The sequence below is a fragment of the Chlorocebus sabaeus genome, chromosome 21, assembly GCF_047675955.1.
Source record: "Chlorocebus sabaeus isolate Y175 chromosome 21, mChlSab1.0.hap1, whole genome shotgun sequence".
In the NCBI taxonomy this organism is placed as follows: domain Eukaryota; kingdom Metazoa; phylum Chordata; class Mammalia; order Primates; family Cercopithecidae; genus Chlorocebus; species Chlorocebus sabaeus.
This window is the reverse complement of record NC_132924.1, coordinates 74,370,006-74,394,697: the sequence shown is the minus strand read 5'-3', so window position 1 is coordinate 74,394,697 and position 24,692 is coordinate 74,370,006. Positions and strand designations below refer to the sequence as shown.

General features: G+C 35.1%; 1 protein-coding gene across 7 annotated transcripts in view; it reads right to left on the bottom strand.

Annotated features, from left to right (window-relative positions):
- Window positions 1-24,692, bottom strand: part of MAGI2 (membrane associated guanylate kinase, WW and PDZ domain containing 2) — a 1,465,424-nt gene that overhangs the window by 626,765 nt on the left and 813,967 nt on the right. For all 7 annotated transcript variants that reach the window (XM_073009192.1, XM_073009190.1, XM_073009193.1 and 4 more), the window contains one exon: window positions 4,761-4,880. In XM_073009192.1, the coding sequence (XP_072865293.1) occupies window positions 4,761-4,880 (120 nt within the window). The remainder of the gene's footprint in view (window positions 1-4,760; window positions 4,881-24,692) is intronic.

The following is a 24,692-nucleotide window of genomic DNA, read 5'->3' as shown; positions in this document are numbered from 1 at the left end:
GTTATGGCTCTACCTCCAGTTTCATTAGCAGTCTTGCTGCTCTGGTTTGTGGGTTAGATTCCGGGACCCTCTTTCAGTTTTACAGATCCCACATAGTTAACAGAAGGTCTGTAACCTTTAGGCTGAGAGTAACTCAATTCCTTATTTTCTTTGGTGTATTCACAGAATACCATAGATGAATTTTCTGGTCTGACCCAGAGCTGTAAACAATACTGCAAAGGCATGAGACTGCACTAGACGAGGAGGAGGAAAGGGAGCAATGACCTAAACGCTGCAGAAGGGAGAATGTGTAATTTAAATAAATGAGGCTTTTTATTAAGCCACTAATTGCTAGCTTTCTCAATATAAAAGTTCTCAGGTCTTTGTCTAGTTGAGCAGCACAGAATTCTGTATATCCTGAAAGTACCAACAGTGCAAAAAGACATTCTTTAGTTTTCCCTGACAAAATGAAAACAAAAAACCAAAACCCCCCCAAAACACATTAAGTGGTAGCCCTAGGTCTAGAGCTTATGACGAGTAGTGAAGAAATGCAGCAATTTTTATTAGGTGAATTTTGCTAGTTCCTCAGCTATAGTTATAGGAAAATCTGAAGATCCTGAGGTTTGAGAATGTTCCCTAGGTGTTTACCCAGGTCATTATGTGACCTGAGAAAAGAAATTCTTATTAATCCATGTATACAATGTGTATTTTTAAGCAATGGTATTAATACAATTGTCAAAGCCTTATACGTAAGTCAGCCTTACTCTCCAATAACCAGCTTTATGCACACTAGGCCAATTAAGTTGGCACCAAACTCAGCAAACTAAACTGTCATGCTGAAAAGGTGTCTGAAGAAGATTCAGAGTAACCCATTCTGGCTCACAAAACTTGGTTATGTTCATACAGTTTCAGGACATTACTTTCAAAAGTGAATTGAAACCTAAAGTTTAAGCTGTACTTTAAAATATTGATACCATGACATCTAGTGTATCATGAGAACAATGGAGATTTACCATTAACATTTGATGTAATTTTTCAGCTTATATAAAATCAGTTTTTATTTTTATAAACAAAAAGTCATATTGTTAATCATGCTACTCTTTTAATGATCTCTTATGGTAAGCCATTGGTTCATTCTTACATAAATGATACTTAAATAAGGTTATAAAGTATAATACATTATTATTAAAAGGATGCAAACTAATGAATGATACTAAATAATGTCACAAAGCCCATGGAAAATTATTCTGTAAAATGTATTATTTAACATCTTTGATAAAATTATTTTCCATGATTTACAGAGTTATTTTTCATATATGGTTTAAGGCAGCTTTATATTATTAACACAACTTCTTTATTTAAAATGTTTTCAGTCCATCTCTACTCTCTTTTATTTTTGACAATATGAAGAAGGTACAGCACTAATGTGTAAAACTATTTCCTTTTCCTGGGTATTTTTGCCTATTTCCTGTAAATGTGGCAAGAAGCAATTCAATGTCTCAGCTGCAATTTAGGCAAATGTCTCCACCTAGATTGTCTTATAAATGCTAATGGAAGAGATTTTAATATTTTTAATAACTTCAAAATACTGAGTTCTTGAATAACTACAGTTCACTAAACTAAGAACAGTCACGCATTGTGTAACGACATTTTGGTCACTTATATCATATATCATGGTGGTCCACATATATTATGGTGGTCCCATAAATCATGGTGACAGACCACATATATCATGGTGGTCCCATAAAATGGTAATGGAGCTGAAAAATTCTTATTTCCCAGTGACACTGCAGCCCTTGTAACATCATAGTGCAACTCATTACTCATGTGTGTTTGTGGATGTTAGCATAACCAAACCTACCATTCTACCAGTTGTGTAAAAGTACAGCAACCTCACCAGCATCTGTTGTTTTCTGACTTTTCAATAATAGCCATTCTGACATGTGAGATGGTATCTCATTGTGATTTTGTTTTGCATTTCTTTAATGATCAGTGGTGTTGAGCTTTTCTTCATATGTTTGTTGGCCACATGTATGTCTTTTGAAGTGTTTGTTCATGTCATTTGCCCACTTTTAAATGCGTTTTTCTTGTAAATTTTTTTAAGTTCCTTGTAGACGCTGGATATTGGATCTTTGTCTGACAGATTGCAAATTTTCTTCCATTCTGTAGGTTGTCTGTTCACTCTGATTATAGCTTGTTTGGCTGTGCAGAAGCTATTTAGTTTAATTAGATCCCATTTGTCAATTTTCACTTTTGTTGCAATTGCTTTTGGTGTTTTCATCATGAAACTTTTACTCATGCCTATATCCTGAATGGTTAAAGAAAGACTGGCTAAAGAAAATGTGGTACGTAAATACCATGGAATACTATGCAGCCATAAAAAGAAATGAGATAATGTCCTTTGCAGGGACATGGATGGAGTTGGAAGCCATGGTCCTCAGAAAACTAATGCAGGAACAGAAAACCCAACACTGCATGTTCTCACTTAGAAGTGGGAGTTGGTTGATGAGAACACACGGACACATGAGGAGAACAACACACACTGGGGGCCTTTTGGGTGGGTGCTGAGAAGAAGGAGAGCATCAGAAAGAATAGCTAATGGATGCTGGACTTAATACACAGGTGATGGGATGATCTGTGCAGCAAACCACTATGGCACGTATTTACCTATGTAACTTAAAATTTGAAGAAAAAAAAGTATAGCACATACCGTTTTGTATAGCATACAATACTTGATATTGATAATAAATGACTATATTGCTGGCTTAGATAATTACCATGTTTTACTTTTTACTGTTATTTTAGGAGTGTATTCCTTCTACTTTTTAAAAAACATTAACTGTTAAGCAGCCTTGAGCAGGTCCTTAGGAGGTATTCCAGAAGAAGGCTTTGTTATAGGAGATGACAGCTCCATGCCTGTTATTACCCCTGAAGACCTTCCAGTGGGACAAGATGTGAAGGTGGAAGACAGTGATATTGATGATCCTGGCCCTGTGTAGGCCTAGGCTAATGTGTGTGGTTGTGTCTTAGTTTTTAACAAAACAGTTTAAAAAGGTAAAACAATTTTAAATAGAAAAAAGCTTATAGAATAAGGATACAAAGAAAGAAAAAATATTTTTGTACAGTTGTACAATGTATTTGTGTTTTAAACCCAGTGTTATTACAAAAGAGTCAAAAAGTTAAAAAAAAAAATGGAAAAGTTTATAAAGTAAAAAGTTACAGTAAGCTAAGGTTAATTTATTATTGAAGAAAAAACAGTTTTAAGTATATGTAATGCAGCCTAAGTGTACAATGCTTATAAAGTCCACGGTAGTGTATAGTAATTTCCTAGGCCTTCACATTCACTCATCACTCACTCACTCATGTACTCACCCAGAGCAACTTACAGTCCTGCAAGCTCCATTCATGGTAGGTACCTTATATAGTTATACTGTCTTAATCTTTTATACCATATTTTCAACCTAACCTTTGCTATGATTAGGTATGTTTAGATAAACAAATCCTTATCATCGGGTTACAATTACCTACGTATTCAGTGTGGTAACATGCTGTACAGGTTTGTAGCCTGGAAATAACAGATTACAGTAAATAGCCTAGAATGTGCCAGGCTGTAGCATCTAGGTTTGTGTAGGTACACTCTATGATATTCCCTCAATGATGAAATAGCCTAACCATGCATTTCTCAGAACTATCCCTTTTATTGAGAGACACATGAGTATAAACTGAGGAGAAAGCAGAGGGCCAAACTGTTAACATGGCAAACCCCTGTTATTTGATGATGTTTGCTGAACTTTGCATGTATGACAGGCTAAGCAGCAAAGTATATATCATGAATTCTGTTTTTAATATCACTATTAATTGCAGTTCAATAAAACTAATCTTTGAACTTAATAATCTATACATATACTTTATAACTGTGAAGTAGGAATGAAAAATTATTTTCTACCTTTTTAGTTATGTTATAATTTCATTATATATATACACAGTACATACTTTCATTAGATATAAACTAGATGCATATAAATATTACCCAAATGGATAAATGCAATCATTTCAACATATTTTTACTTATTTGCATTTTTAATGCCATAATTCCACTTTTACAGATGAGACTACTAAGGTTTAGTGACATTAACTGTTACTTAATTTTTGTAGCAGATAAATAACGAAGCCTCTTCTGAAACAGAGATTTTGGCTTATGTTTCAGTGCTTCTTCCACTGAGGCATAGTTCCTGCATTCAAGGTTTTGGTTTCATTTGTTGTTCACATTTGATTTGGGTACACAAGGAGACTTCTATTGTGGTAGAGATTTGGAGTTCATTCACAGATCATATTTTTTCTACCCCATCATTTTGCATAGGAGGAAAGTGAAGGCCAGTGAGGTAGAGTAATTTGAGAAAGCCACACAGAGATAATGACAGAACTAGAATTCTAGCCCTGCCCTCTTTTAGATGACATCTTGAGATAAAGACATTTTATCTGAAAGATCACAGCTTAATCTCAGGAGACAATCACAAGAATACTTCAGTGTGTGTGTGTATAAAATGGGTATATATATATATATATATATTTAAAAATATATATTATTTTCTCTAGGCATATTAAAAGTACACTTGATTGAGATATATTTTAACATTTTTAGGATATATTTCTAAATTCATCTTATTAAAGCTCTCAAACCCAAAACAGGCCATTGGTCACCTGGTGTCCCAATGCATTTCCATCGAATGAGAAAAATGTGAGGCCAACAAAAAAGAGATTTCTCAAGAACGTGTGCTTACCTTCATAAGTCCCACTTTCTAGGAGAGCACCACTTTTCTCCAATTCCATAAAATCTTCAACAGTGATGAAAATATAATCCACTCCAGGGACCTCACCCTCCTTATGTGGCCTTGTGGTGCCTGAATAAAGAAAAGTAAAAACAAAAGAAAGATGCTAAGGGATTCATTGTTGAACTTTAGAAATCCCACCATACTTCTGAATATTCAGTGCCACTTGTTTGTACGTCCTGCAAGCTGGCAGTTTGCATTAGTCCTTCTGTTTGTTTGGCAACAGAAAACAGCAGGGGGTAAAGATTAAAGTAAATGTACAAAGCACTTTTCTTCATCAAGCTTATAAAGAGTTCATTGCCATGTGATACGGCTGCATATATTTTTCAGTGAAAACTTCAGAACATTGTGCCCTTTTTGAAGAGGTGGTTTGAATATTGAGCCAGCAGTCTGCTACTTCAGGAATTTATATATTTCACTCCATGAATGAACCTCTATTGTCCTGCAGACTGCTGCGCTATGACATAAAATACAATGGCAAGTGGCGATCTTAGGAAAATGTCAATTTATCTTTTTATTTTCATAATCTGCTTTCTCTTGGGAGGACTGTTTGTTGGTTTTCATTTGTTAAATTTACACCCAGAACCATTTTTATGTGATTTAAAGGATCACAAACCTTTACTATTACTTAAAATTAAATAATAATTAGAATTGTGTTATAATTAAATTGTACTAGTAATTGTGATGCTGGGAATATAGTATCTAATTTGACAGGAGGAAACTTTCTCTGACCCTATCACATAGGCTCTCCCTTATGTGGCCTGCCTTCTTTCATTACTGCCACTATTTCTGACTGAAGTGACTCCCTACCAAGGGTTACTGCATGGGACCACTGTTCCTGACTCCTCCATCACCCATAGAGGGAATGGAGCTGTAAGGGCCAAAGTGGCAGGAGTATCAGCTGCTCAGACTGTAGCTCAGTCCAGCTCTCCTGAAGAACACAGCCTTCCAGGCATGCTGTCCAGTTTGTGAGGCAAGAGCAGAAACAGAAACATATTCAAGGCTGCAGGTTTCTCTCCAGGTAATACTTCCTTCCCTGAATCTGTCCTAAGTTTCTTCCTTTTTCTATGCCACCTACAGAAGACATTTTCATGGTCAGATTAGAATTTACATAATGCATACATGCAAAGAAGTATGCAGAAATATAGAGGCCAAATATATAAGGTAGTACATTGGCAGGCTTCATATATATAGACTCCCCCATATTGTCTATATGCTAAAAAAGTATTTTAAATCCTTAAATTTTATTTTTGTTCTCTGCATTTGAAATCTTTATCAACTAGGTCATGAAAATAGCCAGTCAGTTCTCCTTTTGGTCTATTAGAATCAAATCTGGACTGCAACTGAGAAGCAGAAGCTAATGTCAGAATGTACAATATGCCAGGAAAATTTGATTTTGGATAAAAATGAATAATTCCTATTGAAAACATTTTTTAAGATTTGAAGTTATTATTTTCTAAAATCAAGCTTTATACCTTGTCTTTGGGGGTTGCAAAACAATTTTTTTCCATAATCATATTTAATGACTTTCCCTGAAATGGTTATTTGGTTTAACTGAGCCACATTTTGCAGTTATTTCCTACTGCTTTTATGCTATAAATACAAACCACCTTCATCTAGTATGCATAATATTGTCAAATTAATGTTTCTATGAGAACCTAAACTTTCGATATTCTAACTTTTATATGCTTAACCCTTGTGAATTAAAAGTGCATTAACATGGTTTTTGGCAATCAATTTGTTTTTCTGTTTATTTAGAACACACTCCAATCATTAAGAAAAAAATCACATAACAAAGACTCAATTTTCCTTACTAATTTATCTGCATATTTCAGAAGCTACACACTTTAATTAACTGCTTGCAGTATAGTAATGCATTTCTAGCACCATGTGAGCACCAGGATCATGTGATTGAGGGCAATTTCCAGGGCTACTGACTTGTTTTGGAGTAACACGGCTGTACTGAATTTTAGTAAACATTTGTAGTTGTGCCTTTCTTGGGAGGCCCATCAGTACTTTCAGTTCACTAAATGGCTTTCCATCTCCATCTTGCACTTCAGCCTTCTATGATCGAGTTCTTCCTTCTGTGATAGGCAACATCAGTGAGTATCAACTATTGCTATTGACCCAACTGAAGCTGATTACCTACTTGGACTGAAAGTTCACCTACCTCATTGTGGCTTGAAGTTCTGCTCTAAAATCTCAAATGCTGCCACCTCCATCTTTGACATCAGTCTCTGATTCTTTTTTCCTATTCTATTCTTCTTTCTAATTATGATCTCCAGTCCCTGATCTCTCGTAATTTCCCTAGTGTTCCCCAAATCTGCTTTACTTGCCTCCCTAACTACTAGAGGACTAGGAAAAAACCAGAATCTCTTCTTTTCTTTAGTTCACCTTCACGATTTCACCACTCATAATTAACCCCCATGTTCACTGTTGGTTATTTCATTATTGACAGCAGTTGCTATAAAAAAACATAAACTTTCTCTGACAAAGTATTCCACAAATTCAGATTACTTAATGTCAGTTTGATCCTCCTGACGCTTGATAATTCTTTTGTGTGTGTCTTCTTGTCTCTCTCTCTCTTATATTTCCAACATTTTCTAATATTCAGCTGCTTTGACTTTTTGCAGAAGACATGAGCTCATTCTTTGTTGGTAAAGTGAGAGGCAATCTGAAACCAAATTTCCTAAAGTTTCCTAATTTTCATTTTTCTTATCTGCATTACTTTCATATTTTTCCTTCAAAATTAAGCCTTTACTGGAATTATCATCCATCTAGCTAAGACAAATTTCTTTTCCTTTGCTTTCTTTTAGAATTACATATTTTAAATTAAATAAATAAAATATTTTGTCAAAGTTGCATATACAGATATTTTAAGTTTTCAACAATTCTATGAGACTTGTTATTTTTAAAAAGCAGACCCTCAGTCCCCGGTACCCCTTTCTTTTTATCCAGAGTCAAACACACCGATTTTGGCTGATTAATTTAACCTCCAAATCTCTAAATACTTTAATATGCCTCTTGATTTTTTACTTTAGTAATTCTTTCTTGATTTTAAAGAAAATGAGAATCTAACTCTTTTTTGTCTACAATTCTAACCCCACTGCACATACCACTTCCTGCTTTCCTTCCGTTCTTCTAATGGAACAATCTTATGTTTAGATTAGTGTTAAGTGTTTATATTAGTAATTCCACATAAATCTATTCCCAGCTGAAACTTGTGGTATAGTGACTTTTTGTGTGCAACATAAAAAATTTTTTTTTTTCAGATGGAGTCTTGCTCTGTTGCCCAGGCTGAGAATACAGTGGCAAGATCACAGCTCACTGCAAACTCTGCCTCCAGGGTTCAAGTGATTCTCCCGCCTCAGCCTCTGTAGTAGCTGTGGCTATAGGCGTGTGCCACCACACCTGGCTAATTTTTGTAGTTTTAGTAGAGATTGGGTTTCACCATGTTGGCCAGGCTGTTCTCAATCTCCTGACCTTGTGATTCCCCTGCCTTCGCCTCCCAAAGTTCTGTGATTACAGGCATGAGTCACTGCGCCTGGCCATGTGTAACTTATTGATTACTCTAGATGCAATATGGTTTCATTTCCATTTTCCATTCATTATTCATTAAATAAACTCTCTCCTTGAGAGAGAAATCTCCTCTCAAAATTCACAAATACATTTTATACTTTTTCAAGTTTATCCTATTGAAGAAATATTTCCTGGAGGCTTCTGATTAGCTTCAATCTGAACTGTCAGCTGCCATCCAGGGATCATCCTTTACCATCATCCTGGGGAGTCACTTTGCCTCTGTCTTGTACAGTTTCTCCTCTTCCCTAGACCCCATGTCTATTTTTGTGGTCTACACCCTCATGGTGGCAGAGCACATCTGTCGGAAGCTTCCTGTCAAAGGTTGCATGGAAGCTACATTGTCTGAGATTTTGCAAGTCTGAAAATGTCTTTATTCCACCCTCACTAGCGGCAAATCTGACAGCATTTCAGGAAAATGTAATCATGAAAATGTATTTCTTCATCTTGCTCCCCTGTTTTATGTCACCACCATTCTTCTAGTCATGCTAGTTTGAAACTTTCACCTCAGAGTCACCTACCTTTGAGTCCTCCCTCACTCCTTTATCCCATCTCCAAACATTTGGCAAGCTCTATGTCCCATAGCTCCACAACATCATCTTCCAGTTTGTACTGTCTCTGACCCCAGCACCAGCCCTCCTGGACCAGGCGGTGACTGTGTCACTGGTGTGCCTGCCTCCCTCTTTTAGTTCATCACTGCACTTCCTGATGAGCCCTGGTGAAGCACAAGGCTGATCACATTTCCTCTCTAAAGGCTTGTCTATCCAATCTAAAGTCAAAAGAGTAGGTTGAAAAGGGAGAGAGAGAAAAATACTGAGAGTCAAGAAGAATCAAAGAACACCATGATTCTATTATTTACAATAAAACACAACTCTCATGGTATGCCAGCTTGTGGAGTTTCTTTACATGGGCTTGCCTTGATGGAACATGTGAGAGGACATAATGTAAGAATTTTCTGCTTGTGTAATACCCTCCTTTCTGGCTCGTCATGTGTCATTCTTCTTTCTCTTTAACCTAAAATTTCCATCATTAGAATTACTCTTTGGTTCAGATGAAAAAGAAACTACCTTTAAAATGATGATATTTTGAAAGTAAGCTGCCTGTGCTTTTTGGGACTCAGCCACTTGTTATCAGTATTACCTTGAGCAAGGTTCTCCACCTCTGTAAACTCTAGTTTTCTTATCTGTAAAATGGGAACAATAGTAGTAGCATCTTCATAGGGCTAATGCGAGGAACAAATGGGATAATTCATATAACATACTTAAGACAATGTCTAGCACATTTTAAATACTTGACAAGGATTATATGTTAAGTACTATTGCCTGAAAGAACAGAAATGACATCATAGATTTTTTTTTTAATGAAGTCTTGCCATAAATATTAACTGAGTACTTACTATGTACCAAGCACTATTCTAGATGCTTGAGCTATATCTCTGAATAACACAGACTAAGATTCCTGCTTTCATGAAACTAATATTTTAATAGGGAAAGGCAGATAATAAATACAAAATAAAAAGTTATATAGTATGCTATAAAGGGTTAAATCTTATTAATTGACCATAAATCATATTGTTAGAACCTACGCACAGTTTAGTGGGTCAAATACTGAGATTTCTGTCAGCTTAGACAGTATGGAGAAAAGGGTGGAGGAGAAGAGACTGTAAGAAAATGACCTGAAGGGGAGCAAAGACCCACAATATTGGTAGGCTGTACACTACCCAGGCGAGTGATAGCTAGCGGGAGACTGCTGGAAGTCAGCAGGGGATCCAGAAAAAGCCTGATTATATTTTAGAAAGAATTACTACATCCTTAAAGAGAAATTTCACTTATTTCACTTATTGCTTGGATTAGCTTAGGTCATTTGGCTTAACATCTTGGTGCCTGACACAGGTATTTTTGAGCTATCAAAATCATTTTCAAAGGATTGATAAGCATGACAGTGCATGGTGGGTTCTAATGACTGGTGTATGTGCACACACAGACACTTACATGTCAACCCTCATTTTTAAGAGAAGAAAATGACGAGGTTGTGGGAAAAGGGAACACTTATACACTGTTATTGGAGTGTAAATTAGTTCAGCCATTGTGGAAAACAGTATGGCAATTCCTCAAAGAACTAAAAACAGAACTACCATTCAACCCAGCAATCCTATTACTGGGTATATACCCAGAGGAATATAAATCATTATACTGTAAAGACTCGTGCACAAGAATGTTCACTGCAGCACTATTCACAATAACAAAGACATAGAATCAGCCTATGTGTTCTTCAGTGACAGATTGGATAAAGAAACATGGTAGATATACACCATGGAATATGATGCAATCATAAAATGAACAAGAGCATGTATTTTATGGGAACACGGATGGAGCCGGAGACTATTATCCTTAGCAAACTAACATATGAACAGAAAACCAAATACTCAAATACTGCATGTTCTCACTTATAAGTGGGAGCTAAGTGGTGAGAACTTAGGAAACAACAGATACTGAGGTCCACTTGAGGGCAGAAGGTGGGAGGAGGGAGAGGAGCAAAAAAGATAACTATTGGGTACTGGGCTTAATACCTGGGTGAGGAAATAATTTGCACAGCAAACCCTCATGACATGAGTTTACCTATGTCACAAACCTTCACATATATCCCCAGAACCTAAAAGTTTCTTTTTTAAAGTGAACGAATGATGTGGTGTGATAAAATGGTGTGATAAAAAGATTCTTAGATTAAAAATTGAGGACATCTACATTCCATTTTTGTTTTAATGTTTTACATACGTGATCCTAGATAAAAACATTATTTACTTCTTCATCAATTTTCTTATGCACTGAGGTAAATAATAGATATAAAAGGGCATGATAAAAAGTAAAAGCATAAACACCATGCCAACAATATCTGCATTCCTTTTAAGTAATATTAATAGTGCTACTAAGAATACTACAGTTTCACAAATATCATTGGTGGTATCTTACTTTCGGAATATATTACAATCAAAGCTTTAAATCACTTAACTTCATTCAGGCTAACACTTATAATAAATAAAAAAATATTATGCCTAAAGATACAAATTGACTTTTTTACTGTTGGGGTATGAAAAAAACATGAGTCAAGATATAAATCCATTTTGTCTGATTACACACTAAGATGTAGTACACAATGGCTTGGCCACTAGTTACAAAGGTCCTTTTGTCTTTTGTAGACAGACATGTAAAACAGGTAATGCCTATGGCCTAGGCTGCTAGAAGGTTTTTGCCATTTGCTGAGTCATTTGAAAAGTGTGAAAGTGCTCATAAAACCTGATTAGTAGGTCATTTAATTTTACCCGCAGGCATAGCACATACAACAAAAGCCAGAAAGCATGATTTTAGATCTATGTGTCTGGGAAGAAAGGATATTAGTTGGTGTTATGTCAATGGGCAAGACAGTGGCTGAAGAAGGAGAAAGCAATTGGAAATCTATGAACACCTCTTTGAAAGTAATATGATTCTAAAAATAAGGAAAATATATGTGACATGAAATGAAGTGTTGTACAATGGTAATTTGCAGCTAAAGGTAATTAATATCTAGACTGAGGAAACGATTAAGTTAAATTTCTTGAAGTGGTTACCTTATTTTTATGCTGAAATAATTACAATTGCTTTTGCAACTCAAAAGATGAATAGTTGACAGCAAAGCAAGACTCAACAGTAATAACAAGTAATTATCTAGCACTAGAAATAGGGTAGAAGATGTGAAGAATAAAAGAGGGAATATAGATGATTCATCATATAGCTGAAGTTCACCTTCTTTTATTGCTCTTCTGTTTTGGTTGGGGCTTTCCTAAGTGGTGTATAGGAAAGTCCAAAATAAGTTTTATTATCCAAGTTGGGATTTATATATTTTATTCTTATTATTTATTCCAGACCACTCCTCCAAAGGAAAATAGAACTGAAAGAGAAAATGCTACTAAGTTGAGGCTTTGTTTCATATTTTATTAATTTCTTAAACAAAACAGCTTATTTATTAATTGCTAATTAAGTACTGTATGAACAACACCTCCTTCATGAGTTAATGGAAGCATACAGTACTTCTGCTCAAAAGACATGTCTAAACAAAATGCATTATCTCCCAAATGGTTAGCTTATTGATACACAGTGAAATCACATGGAGGCGACTTGTCATTTTATTACCATGGCAACTGGGAGTGCCAATGAAATTTTTTTTATTAATCTACTGTTTAAGGAACATTGCTCTTTTTGTCTTAGGAAGAAAAGGGCATGGCATTTGTGATAAATATAATTCTAAAGCACATTTCCCCTCAGCTTTCTGCCATTTCCTAGTTTTAGTAAAATACTTTTCTTCAAAAGAGTCGTCAGCTTGACAGACAGTATTATTACTTAGATGATGGCTCAGTGCAGTCATCTATCGTGATCTATTCTGATATATTAAAAATTCCATAGTGCTTGCTGCATGGCAGGTACCCAAAACATAGTTGCTAAAGAAACAGACTTGGATTTAATTATTAAGTCAATGTATTTTAAGCAGATGGGTCATTGTGTGAGAATGTGAGAAACTGAATTCTGTTCTTATTCATATATTCTCCCTTTCTTCCTGGTGTTTCTCAACTGCTAGCTGGAAAAAATAGATCTTGACAGCTAGGGTGACTTCCTCTGTATTCAGCCTTTGATTAACTCTTAGATTCTTGAAGACACTTAAGTTGGTCAGTTACTCATCAGCAAGTAAGAATACAATCACCATATTTGTGTGTGCTGCCAATAAAAACACACATCCGATAGATTCCTTTGGCCAATGCCTGTAATCAATTTTTACACAACCAGTCTAGGCCTTGGATTTTATTACGTTCATTTTCAATCATATAAAATCCCAAAGTATGGTTTTATGCAAACATAGAACTAAAGTAAGCAAAGCAAATAATATAGTTTGGGTCATTGAATTTTATGTGATAGACAGGTTACAAAGTAATGTGTGCCTTATAGATTTCCTGTTAACTGATGGGGTGGATTGGTTTAAGATAAAAAAATTAAAACCTACCATTGGATGAAATAAATCACTTAAGTATAAAAATTATTAATAGCCTCAATAAAACATTATGTATATTTTATAAAATATTGAAGATCTGACAAATCCATTTGTAAAATATCAGTAGTTACTTTGACTTATTTTCTTAATAGTGTGTTGCTCTAAACCTCAGTAATTGTTTCAAAACTCTCTCTTCTCCTAAGATAGCATGTTGTCAATTTTTGTTTAAAGCAGCACCGGCATACACTAACAATGTTTAGGTACCGTCCAAAAACAGGCTTTTAAGAAACCTCTCCTTGAATATCTTGGATATAAAGGTTCAAAATAGTGCCCCATATGGCATCAATTACTGTTTTAAATTTTAACAGTTTGGATTGAGGCAGCCTCAGACCCAAACTTGGTGTTTCTTAAAACACAGGCTGCATCACAACCACGTGGAGGACTTGTTAAAGCACAGATTGCTAGTTCTCACTCCCCAGAGTCTCTGAGTCACCCTGCTTGGGTGGGGCCTGATTATTTGCATTTCTAACAAGTTTTCAGGTGATGCCTCTGACACTGCGGGTCCAGAAACCATAATTGGAGAACCACTGCTCTAATTTCACTCATATCTCAGGGAACCCCAAATAAAAACACTGTTAAATTTCCTCATCAAATATAACTACAACAACCCATAAAGCATGCGGGTCATGACTTTGGCATTGGCCCTGGAGCCATGTACTGGATTCAGAGAAAACAAGCCATTCTTCATTTTCTAGTGCATAGATGCACAGAGTCATGAGGAATATTTTTCATAGTGAAGTGTTCTTTAGAAGTTTAATGAATTTGAGAAATAATCGTTACTTATGTGTGCTTATAAATACCTTTATTATTTGAAGTAATATAAATTATTTTGGTTCTATCTGTGCAACAGTATGGCTGATATTGGGAAAAACATAGAAGCTTGAATCTAGCTCACCAGCAGTGACATATGATAATATGTTAAGAAAAAACAAGCATCTAATGCCGAAGATTTCTCACATGAAGAAAAACTATAGTGGATGTCAAAAATAGAAGACAAATGAAAAATCTGTAGATCTACAAAAAGTAAGAAATAATAGCATTGCATTATTTTCATATACCAAGCTATCTGATTTGCTAAATGTTAAAATTACAGCTTGTTTACAACTATACTTATCAAATGAAATCAGGTGATAGGTAACATGTACTTTGGAATTAGTACTCATAAAGCTCTCTGTTAGAACAAATTATTTAGGCCACCATATCGTTTTATTAATTCCATGGTTTTCTTTGCACAATTAAGTCCCTGGTGTAAACACTAGAGTAAATGAGGGGTAGATGTGAGAAATATCATTTAAAACTTGAACTCAGTCAGGTATGGTGCCTCACATCTGTAATCCCAGCACTTTGGGAGGCTAAGGAGTTTGAGACCAGCCTGGGCTACATATGGAGATCTCATCTCTACAAAAAATTTAAAAATAAGTTCGGTGTAGTGGCACACATCTTTAGTCCCAGCTACTTGGGAGGTTGAGGTAGGAGGATTGATTACTTGAGCTCAGGAGGTCAAGGCTGCAGTGACTCAAGATCATGCCACTGCACTCAGCCCGGGTGACAGAGCAAGATCCTGTTTCAAGAAAAAAATAAAAAGAAAAGAAAAGAAAAGAAAAGAAAAATAAAGCTGAGCTCATCACCTGAACTAAAAAACCTGTCATACTGAGCAAGAAAGAAAGGCAATGTTTGGGGCGATCACTTTTGAAGTTGATGTATATGCAATGTATTTTCAATTTTCAGGCTTCTACACTAAATGACCAGATTTAATAACCAACAGTACCAAGATTCCTTGACCACTGACATAGCAGCACTCTACACTGAAGACAAACTAGGCCAAAGTGAACAATTTCATTTATTTATTCATTTGAATCATCACTACATTGGTGACAAAAGATTTGTACCCTAAATCTTATCCATTCCTTCACACCGAAATCCATCTCCTCTACCCCGCAGATTGCCAAAGAAACTTTGGTTGCATAAATTGCTTTCTTCATATTTCCATCTTTACCTCACTTGCATTCACAGTGCAGAATAATTCACTATTTGGATTCAGAGACATAAATAGATAAAATGGCTCACCCCAATAAAATCAGATTCCTTCATAGCTATAGTCTAGCCTTTTGATCCATTCTCACAATATATAGATATAACATACCTAACTAACTCCAGGAGAGATGAACACTGCATTCTCACCAATAAAGTAGGACAGCCAACCATAATTCCAAGATTCTTGACTTGACTATTAATTTCCTGAATTTTTTAAGAGACTGGAAGAAGACAAATGGCCCTTTTGTTACCAATTAATTTATTTTTGAACTTTTGATTTTAATTCTTCAATATTTAATTTAGACATGTTCTATATTTGGCATTCTATAGAATTAATAAAAGGAGGTTTTTGATTCCCTAATTTATTATTTAGCAGATGTTTCAAGATTACGTATTGAACTTAAGGAAAAGAAAGATCAGTGGCTTTTTATAGAAACAATATATATTTAGTTTGAAGCTTTTATACTCTCCTCATGTAAAATTAATCTGGGCCAGAACTAGACGGTGTAGATACCACCAGTCCTCTGAGCAGTGCAGAAACACTACTCAGTGACCTTTGTTGCATGGAAAGTTTAGTGAATCATAACTTTATCATTTTATCACTATTAGAATCTTGCAATGACATTAACTTTTAGTATCACCATATGTCCCCATGGCATCTATATTCTGAAATGCTCAAGGTAGATAGTAGAACACAGAGTCTACAGAGTATCAGAAAATCCAGACGAAAGAAAGAGGGCAGTTAACTATCCAGGGATTTCAAAATATTGAAATGCTTTTCAGATTATATGGCATAAATCACATGTCTGATCAACTTTTTTTTTTTAATTGAGGCTCTTAAGTACACACACATCAAATTATCATGGAGGGAAGAAACAACAAAGAGAGGGAGGAGGGAAATATTAATGAGCACCCACTAGGAGCTCGCGATGAGGTGCTTTTATTCTTGCTTAAAATCTTGAGTTAAAGAATGCCCTGTGCATCTGATTTATCTGATGTTCATGATACTAGCTATTATATTAGTTGATATTTTATCACACTAAGTCTTATTATATAGTTGATGAAAAACAGAACAAAAATTCACAACTCAGCTTCTCTACTTTAAATAAATTACAGAATTGGGAATATTATAGCAGAAATATACTCAGCTATAGCCGACAGTCCCTTGATTCCAAAACCCACATCTGTGAGCATTCATGTGTAGAAAACATCTGCTCATATTGTACAGAACAAGCAATTCTCCCCATTCAGGCCAGTGTGACTGTGGGCCAGCCACTAAATGTGGAGTGGCATGGCCTGGCTCCCCCTCAGGAAACTTAGGGAAAAAGAGAAAAGTGACTTGTTCAAATCAAACAATGAGTATTCTGATAAAAAGGAAAACATAAGTATCCAGATTTTCAGCCTGTAGATAACTGCACGCCTCTGAAGGGATAAAAAAGCAAGGGGGCAGGGGCTGGGGGGAGGTGCGGACAGAATACGATTTCCGCCTTTTTTGAGACTTTAGTCTTTGACACACAACCAGCAGCCCCATGGCCTAGATCCACATGGTCTTTTAGGCATGAAGTGCAGCAGGACTCAGTTTCTATCCAATTGTCATAATCCCCAGAACACTGTGGTTTTAATCTTAAACCACTGTATTTCCCTCCTGATTGGGGAGCAAATTAAAAGTGATACAAGATAAAGGAATGTGTATTGTGAACTGTCAAATAATCCTTTGAGACCCCTGCTGGAAATTTTTATATAAACTTATCAGAAGAAAACTATCCTGTAACAACAACAACAAAAAAAGCAAAACACTTGGCTCTACAGACTCTCAAATCACTATTCCTGAGAAATGCAATTATTATCAGAGATTAAGGAAAGTTTTAGGAATTAAAAATATAAAAGAAAATTGTAAGGAAATTTAAAAAGAGCTAATTAAGGTACTTCTGGCATAATAGATATTGAGTTAATAGTGAGTTTTCAAAATAAATATTGAATTCTTCAGAGAAAATGTTTATAATTTTAGATAAATCTTTACCTCCTTTAGAGAGAGTATGAAAGCACACTTACCTGCCAGGACTAATTGAGACATAATACAAAACAAAGAGGTGAATACCAGTAGCATCAGCCCAGCAGCTGACTCAGCATCCTGCCCCTCAAGGGGAATAAGTGGTTGGAGAGTTTATACCTGGTAGGGTGATGGTGCTCTGACTTTCAGACCCAAAGTATTAAGTATTGCTGCCTAAAAGAAGGGGTAGAGCATCTGGTATGTGAGAAAACTAGAAAGGCTGAGGCTGGCCAAACTAGGCTATGGGGCATTAGTGAATCCATGTTAGAATGAAAAATGTGCATGATATAGTTTGGCTGTGTCCCCACCCAAATCTCATCTTGAATTGTCATTGCCATAATCCCTACATGTCATGGGGTATGAGATAATTCAATCGCAAGGGCAGTTTTCCCTATCCTGTTCTTGTGATGATGAGTTCTCATGAGATCCGATGGTTTTATAAGATTCTTCTCCCTTTGCTGGGCACTCAGTATTCTCCTTGCTGCCACCATGTGAAGAAGGACATGTTCGCTTCCCCTTCTGCTATGATTGTAAGTTTCCTGAGGCCTCCCTAGCCCTGCAGAACTGTGAGTCGATTCAACCTCTTTTCTTAATAAATTATACAGTCTCAGGTATGTCCTTATAGTAGTGTGAGAATGGACTAATACAGTACATGTATTTAACCTCCTGGAAAAAGGTTAAATAGCTATTTATCTCCCCATTTAGATCCAAGCTATTCCTTTGGGTTAGAGTTCAGCAAATTTCTAAAAGGGCTAGACAGTAAGTATTCTAGGCTTTGCTGGCCATACTGTCTCTGTAATAACTACTGTTATTAAGTGGACACATAATACATACACAAATGAACACAGCTGTGTTCCAATGAAACTGCATTTACGAGGTGGTGGACTGATTTGACCCGTAAGAAGTCGTTTGCTCACCCCTATATTAGGTTTTCGATCCTTTGTGTCTTCATGATCTTATCTCCTAGATTTGTACTTGTAAATCAACAAGATGCAACTTCAGTGCCAGCATTTGAGTGCACTACCTCAAGAGAGAAAAATACGACCATTTCTGTGGGTGTGGCCAGTATTAAGTGTAACATTTCATGTGTCTATTGTTTTTGAAAACTGCTTCAAAACAACCAGGTAGCTTCCTAATACACAGAAAAAAATTGGGGAAAATATCTGTAGAAGGATCATAGATATTTGTTCTCTCAAAAAGCAAGAGAGGACTGTTCTTATGCAATCTTTGAAATAATATGAACAAGAAATTGCCAGGGGAAACATGAGTTTTGTGATGCTAGATCAAGAGTGGAAACACATCTGTTCCTATGAGTGAAGGAGCTTCTCCTTCAGTATTTACTGAAGGCACTGCATCTTTTAGCGGTAAATAATAGTATCTTGTTGACCATGCTTCCATTTTAGAGTATAATTATATTAGCAGAACTTCTGTGGGCTAAGGAATTTATCAGACATTTCATACAGGGAAGAAACATGGAGCCTCTAAGTGCTCCTGAATATTACATACAAATTTTATGCTGTTGTATCTGTAATATCCCATGTGTATGCTACATGTTCACCATGGAAATCAAGTTACTTATCACTTATTGGATAAAGTGGTATTCACAGTAATATTTTATATTTGATAGAAAATTTGTCATTACCCGACATAAAGATTAACAGTTACATGATAAAGTTGTATATGAACAATATACATATACATATAAGCTTTAAGTTTAGGACCATGGTTCAGTAAAATTACCGTAGCATATGAAAATAAGGCAAAGAAAAAGAATTATCTTAGGTTAAGTGTTCCAAGATATTTGATTCTGTGTTGCATTACAGCAAAATATTGAAAATTGGTTCAGCAGGAGAGAGCCCTCTAGCAAAGCTATCTGCTAATTTTTAATATATTCGGTAATCACTTAGGAGCCTTCCATTTTTTTCTTTCACACATTTATCATTTGTCCAAACATATATGAAATGTTTCAGAATGAATATCAATCTAGTAGGAAAGGGAGAAAGACATGACTGATTAATATGGCAAAGTAAGGAATTATATGAGAATTTTTTTATGTATACAATATTCACAAGCACTAATACTTATTGAGCTCTGACCTTACATGAAGCATTGTACTCTGCTTTTTGCATGCATTATCTCTTTCATTTTCCCTAGCAACTTGATATGGTAGGTGGCATTTTACTTTTTATACCTTGAGTAACTTGCCCAAGTGGCAGCACTAGGATTCAAACCTGGACAGTCTGGCAGTACAGGCCAGGCTTCTAGGCAATGGCACACTTCACCATCATCTACAAAATGTTCTAAAAAAATTTTGTTGTGGGAGATAGATGAGAGCAGCAGGTGGGAGTGTGGTTGTGCCTTGTGAATGGGATATGGGCGACCAGCACTCAGCATTCAGATAGAATGTTCTGCCAGGAAAGAATAATAAAACTGGGAATCAAATATCCTATGGCTATCCCAATTACTCTGATTTGATCATTACACATTGTATACACGTACCCAAATAACATAAGTACCTCTTAAATACATACAACTATTACGATCAATTTGAAAATATATGGAGAAGCAGAGGGAAGTAGGATACTCTCTAAACTGTTGCCAAGTTAGAGTAAGGATATTCAGAAAGATAACTAAGAAATGCCAAGAAAGTAGCTGGGGTGCACCAAGGATTGATATCTTTGGAAAGAAATGTCCCAACTTGTTGAATTAGGAAGCTACAAACATTTAAAAAGAAATACGAGTGCTCTGAGCAGATGAAAAAGTAGTAATTTTCTAAAAATAAAGAAATGATAAAATACTAAGAATTAGGTAAAGCTCTAGTTTGCCAAGTCATGTGTCCCTTTTACAAGTCACATAATAGAAATGACTTGCAGCAATTTCAACAAATATATATTTGATGCCTATCATGGCTGATAGACAAAAGTGAAATAGAATGTATTTTATCATCCTGGAGGACTCAAGTTATTAAGATACAGACAAATGCAGCCACCTGTATAACAATTATTTTGAGACGGTTCTGAAAATGGTAAATATAAAATATATAACTTAATCCCTTTAAAAGGTAAGAGATGGTTTAAAGCAAAAGTAATAACAATATAGTGAATTAAAATATACGATCACAATGGCACAAGGGGTGGGGGATGGGAATGGTGGCATACTATTGTAAGATTCTTACACTATATATGAAGTGATATATCATTTGATGGCTGACTGGGATAAATTAAAGATGTATAATATAAAGCCTACAGCAACATCTACACACACTCATATACACACACTATTGAAAAATAGATCATCTGTTTAAAAGAGCAAAATGCAACTATATGCTGCCTACAAAAAACATCATTTAAATACAATAACGCAAAAAAGTTAGAAGTAAAAGAATTGAAAGCTATGCTATGCAATGGTCAAATGAAAATTAGAATAACATCAGAAAAAGTAGACTTTAGAGCAAAGAACATTAACAGTGATAAAGAAATTCATTTCAAAATAATAAAGGAGTCAATTCCTTAACTGGACAAAAAATCCTAAATTTTATGTATTTAATTAGAGATTCAAATTATATGAAGGAAATACATGGAGCTATAAAGAAAAAAACTGATAATTCCACAATGATACTGAGATATTTCAACACTCCTCTTTTAATAATTGATAAAACAAGTACCCAGAAAACCAGTAAAATTATAGACCTGAACCACACTATCTACCAAATTAACCTAATTGACATTTATAGAACACTTAACAATATACATTATTTTTAATTGCACATGAAAAATGTATAAAGATAGACCACATTCTCGGCAATAAAACAAGTTTCAATGCCTTTATACAAGACACATCATAAAATGATGTTTTCCGACCACAATAAAACTAAATAAGAAACCAATAACAGAAATAGATCTGGAAAAGCCTTAGATATTTGGAAACTAACACACTTTCAAATAGCTCATGTGTCAAGGAAGAAATAAAAAGGTAATTAGAAATCATTTTGAACTAACTAAAAACACAATATATCAAAATTAGTGGGATGTTACTAAAGCAGGAATTCAAGAGAAATGTTTAACTCCAAATACTTATGTTAGAAACACAGAAAGGTCTCAAATCAATGACCTCAGCAACTGGCAAAAGGAGAGCATATTAAACTCGAATTAAGAAGAAAGACAACAATAAAAATTATAGTAGAAAATTTTTAAACAAACAGAAAAAAATAAAATCAATAGCTGGCTAAGAGAAAAATCAATAAAATTGATAAACCTCCAAGCTAGACTGATCTCAGAAAGAAGAGGGAATATACCAATTATCAGTTTTTGCAATGAAAGATGTAAGTTCATTATAGGTTTGATGGATATTAACAGGATATTGATGGTATATTAGAAATAAATTTATGCCAATATATTTGTCAACTTAGATGAAATGAACAAAATTTTTGAAAGATACAACTAAAACATGTTTAATATGTATAATGTCCAGGCTCTCTGTGGACAGTAGAGAGCCTGTATACATACGTGTGTGTGTGTGTATGTCAGTGTGTGTCTACCTGATATTTTAGTTAAAAACTATCACTTACAGGAAACTCCAGAGCCAGATAGCTTCGCTGGTGAATTCCACCACATATTTAAGAAAGAAATAATGCTAATTCTGTACAAATTTTTTCAGAAAACTGAAAAAGAAGCAAAAACATCTAATTCCTTCTACAAGGCCAGTATTACCATGATATCACAAAACCAAACATTAAAAGAAAAGAAAATTACAGGATAATATTCCTCATGAACATAATATAAAAAACTAATAAAATTTTAGCAAATTGAATGTAACAATATGTAAAAAGGAGAATACACCATGAACACATAGAGCTTTTACAAGGTATGCAAAGTTGATTTAATATTCAAAAATCAATCAATATAATTCACCATATCAACAAACTAGAGAAGAAAACCCAGTTATTTTATGGATGTAGACAGAAAATTTGACAAAATCCAACATCTACTCCTAATAAAAACTCTTAGTTAACTATGTTGCAGATATGTGTGTGTGTGTGTGTATATACCATTCATGTGACTTTTTAAGTGTGTCCAAGTTGTTTATAAACACAAGCACAAATCAGCTAAAACTTTTTTTTTTTTTTTTTTTTTCTGAGACACAGTCTTGCTCTGTTGCCCAGACTGGAGTGCAGTGGCATGATCTTGGCTCACTACAACCTCCACCTACCAGGCTCAAGCAATTCTCGTGCCTTGGCCACCCAAGTAGCTGAGACCACAGGTGTGCACCACCATGCCTGGCTAATTTTTCTATTTTTAGTAGAGATGGTGTTTGGCCATGTTGGCCAGGCTGGTCTGGAACTCCTGCCTTGGCCTCCCAAAGTGCTGGGATTACAGGCGTGAGCCACTGCACCTGGTCCAGCAAAACTATTTTTAAAATGCATGCAAAGATGAACACCAAACCAAGTAAAGTGGTTATTGCTGGAGGATGAAAGAGGAAACTAGGGTCAAGGAGGGAATTTGAAGAAGGGTATAATGGAGGAGATTCAGTTGTATCTGCAGTATTTTATTAAAAGTGAAAAGATCTGGTCAAAGATAGAAAAATATTAAAATTTATTAAATCTTAGTGGAATACACTCAGTTGTTGTATTATTCTCTGTTTCTGGAGTCTTTAATATGGTTGAATATTAGGCAATCATTAAAATAACATTTATAATCATATAAGTGTGGAAATGTTTATGATGAGTAATGCTGCTTTAAAGCAAGAAAAAATTGTATTTAGGAATATAGGAATTTTTTAAGTGCATATATGTATAATATCCTACTATGTAAATTTAGCATGTTTTCTCTCCTACCAATGAATCATTAGTAGCTTTTATATTGTTTTCAAATTTTCACTATTAAATACAATGCTACAATGAATGTTCTTACATATAATTCCTTTGCACATATTTTTCTACAAAATATACCTAGGAATATAATCACTATGCTGTCAATATTTGGCCTTCATAAAGCTATAGGACAATATAATGGAAGATCCCATGTCATGTCCAAAGAAAGATTGTTGAACTTAGCTTTTTCTCTTTGCCTGCATCAAGCAGCCAACTGCTACTTGAATGAAAATTTGACAGTTTATGATGACAAATCTCAAACCATCCTTTAGCACTGACCAACAATCACACAGCATCACCTCACTTCATCTCTCTCTACATTCTTTTCAAAAGTATTACTGTTCCTTCAAATCTCCCTTTTCTTAGAATCTTACACTGTTGGTTATTCACTATCTCCTTTGTATGTTCAACCCATTCTTATGATTAGACACAGTTGAGATACAGGCTATATAAATATAAATTACTATAACAACCTTGGTGGGTGGGTGATAGTAATTAAATATCAACACATAAAATGCATAAACATACATAAACATATTGACCAAACAATTCTATTTCTAGGAATTTATCATAAAAATATTCTGTCATGCTAAAACACCAAAAGCAATGGCAACGAAAGCCAAAATAGACGAATGGGATCTAATTAACTAAATAGCTTTGGCACAGCAAAAGAAACTATCAGAGTGAATAGGTGACCTACAGAATGGGACAAAATTTTTGCAATCTAACCATCTAATAAAGGGCTAATATCCAGAATCTACAAATAACTTCAACAAATTTACAAGAAAAAAACAACCCCATCAAAAAGTGGGCAAAGGATATGAACAGACACTTCTCAAAAGCAGACTTTTATGCAGCCAACAGACATGAAAAAATGCTCATCACAGGTTATCAGAGAAATGGAAATCAAAACCACAATGAGATACCATCTCACACGTTAGAATGGCTATCATTAAAAAGTCAGGAAACAACAGATGCTGGAGAGGATGTGGAGAAACAGGAACGCTTTTACACTGTTGGTGGGAGTGTAAATTAGTTCAACCATCATGGAAGACAGTGTGGTGATTCCTCAAAGATCTAGAACTAGAAATACTATTTCATCCAGCCATCCCATTACTGGATATATACCCAAAGGATTATAAAACATGCTACTATAAACACACATGCACACGTATGTTAATTGTGGCACTATTCACAATAGCAAAGACTTGGAACCAACCCAAATGTCCATCAATAACAGACTGGATAAAGAAAATGTGGCACATATACACCATGTAAT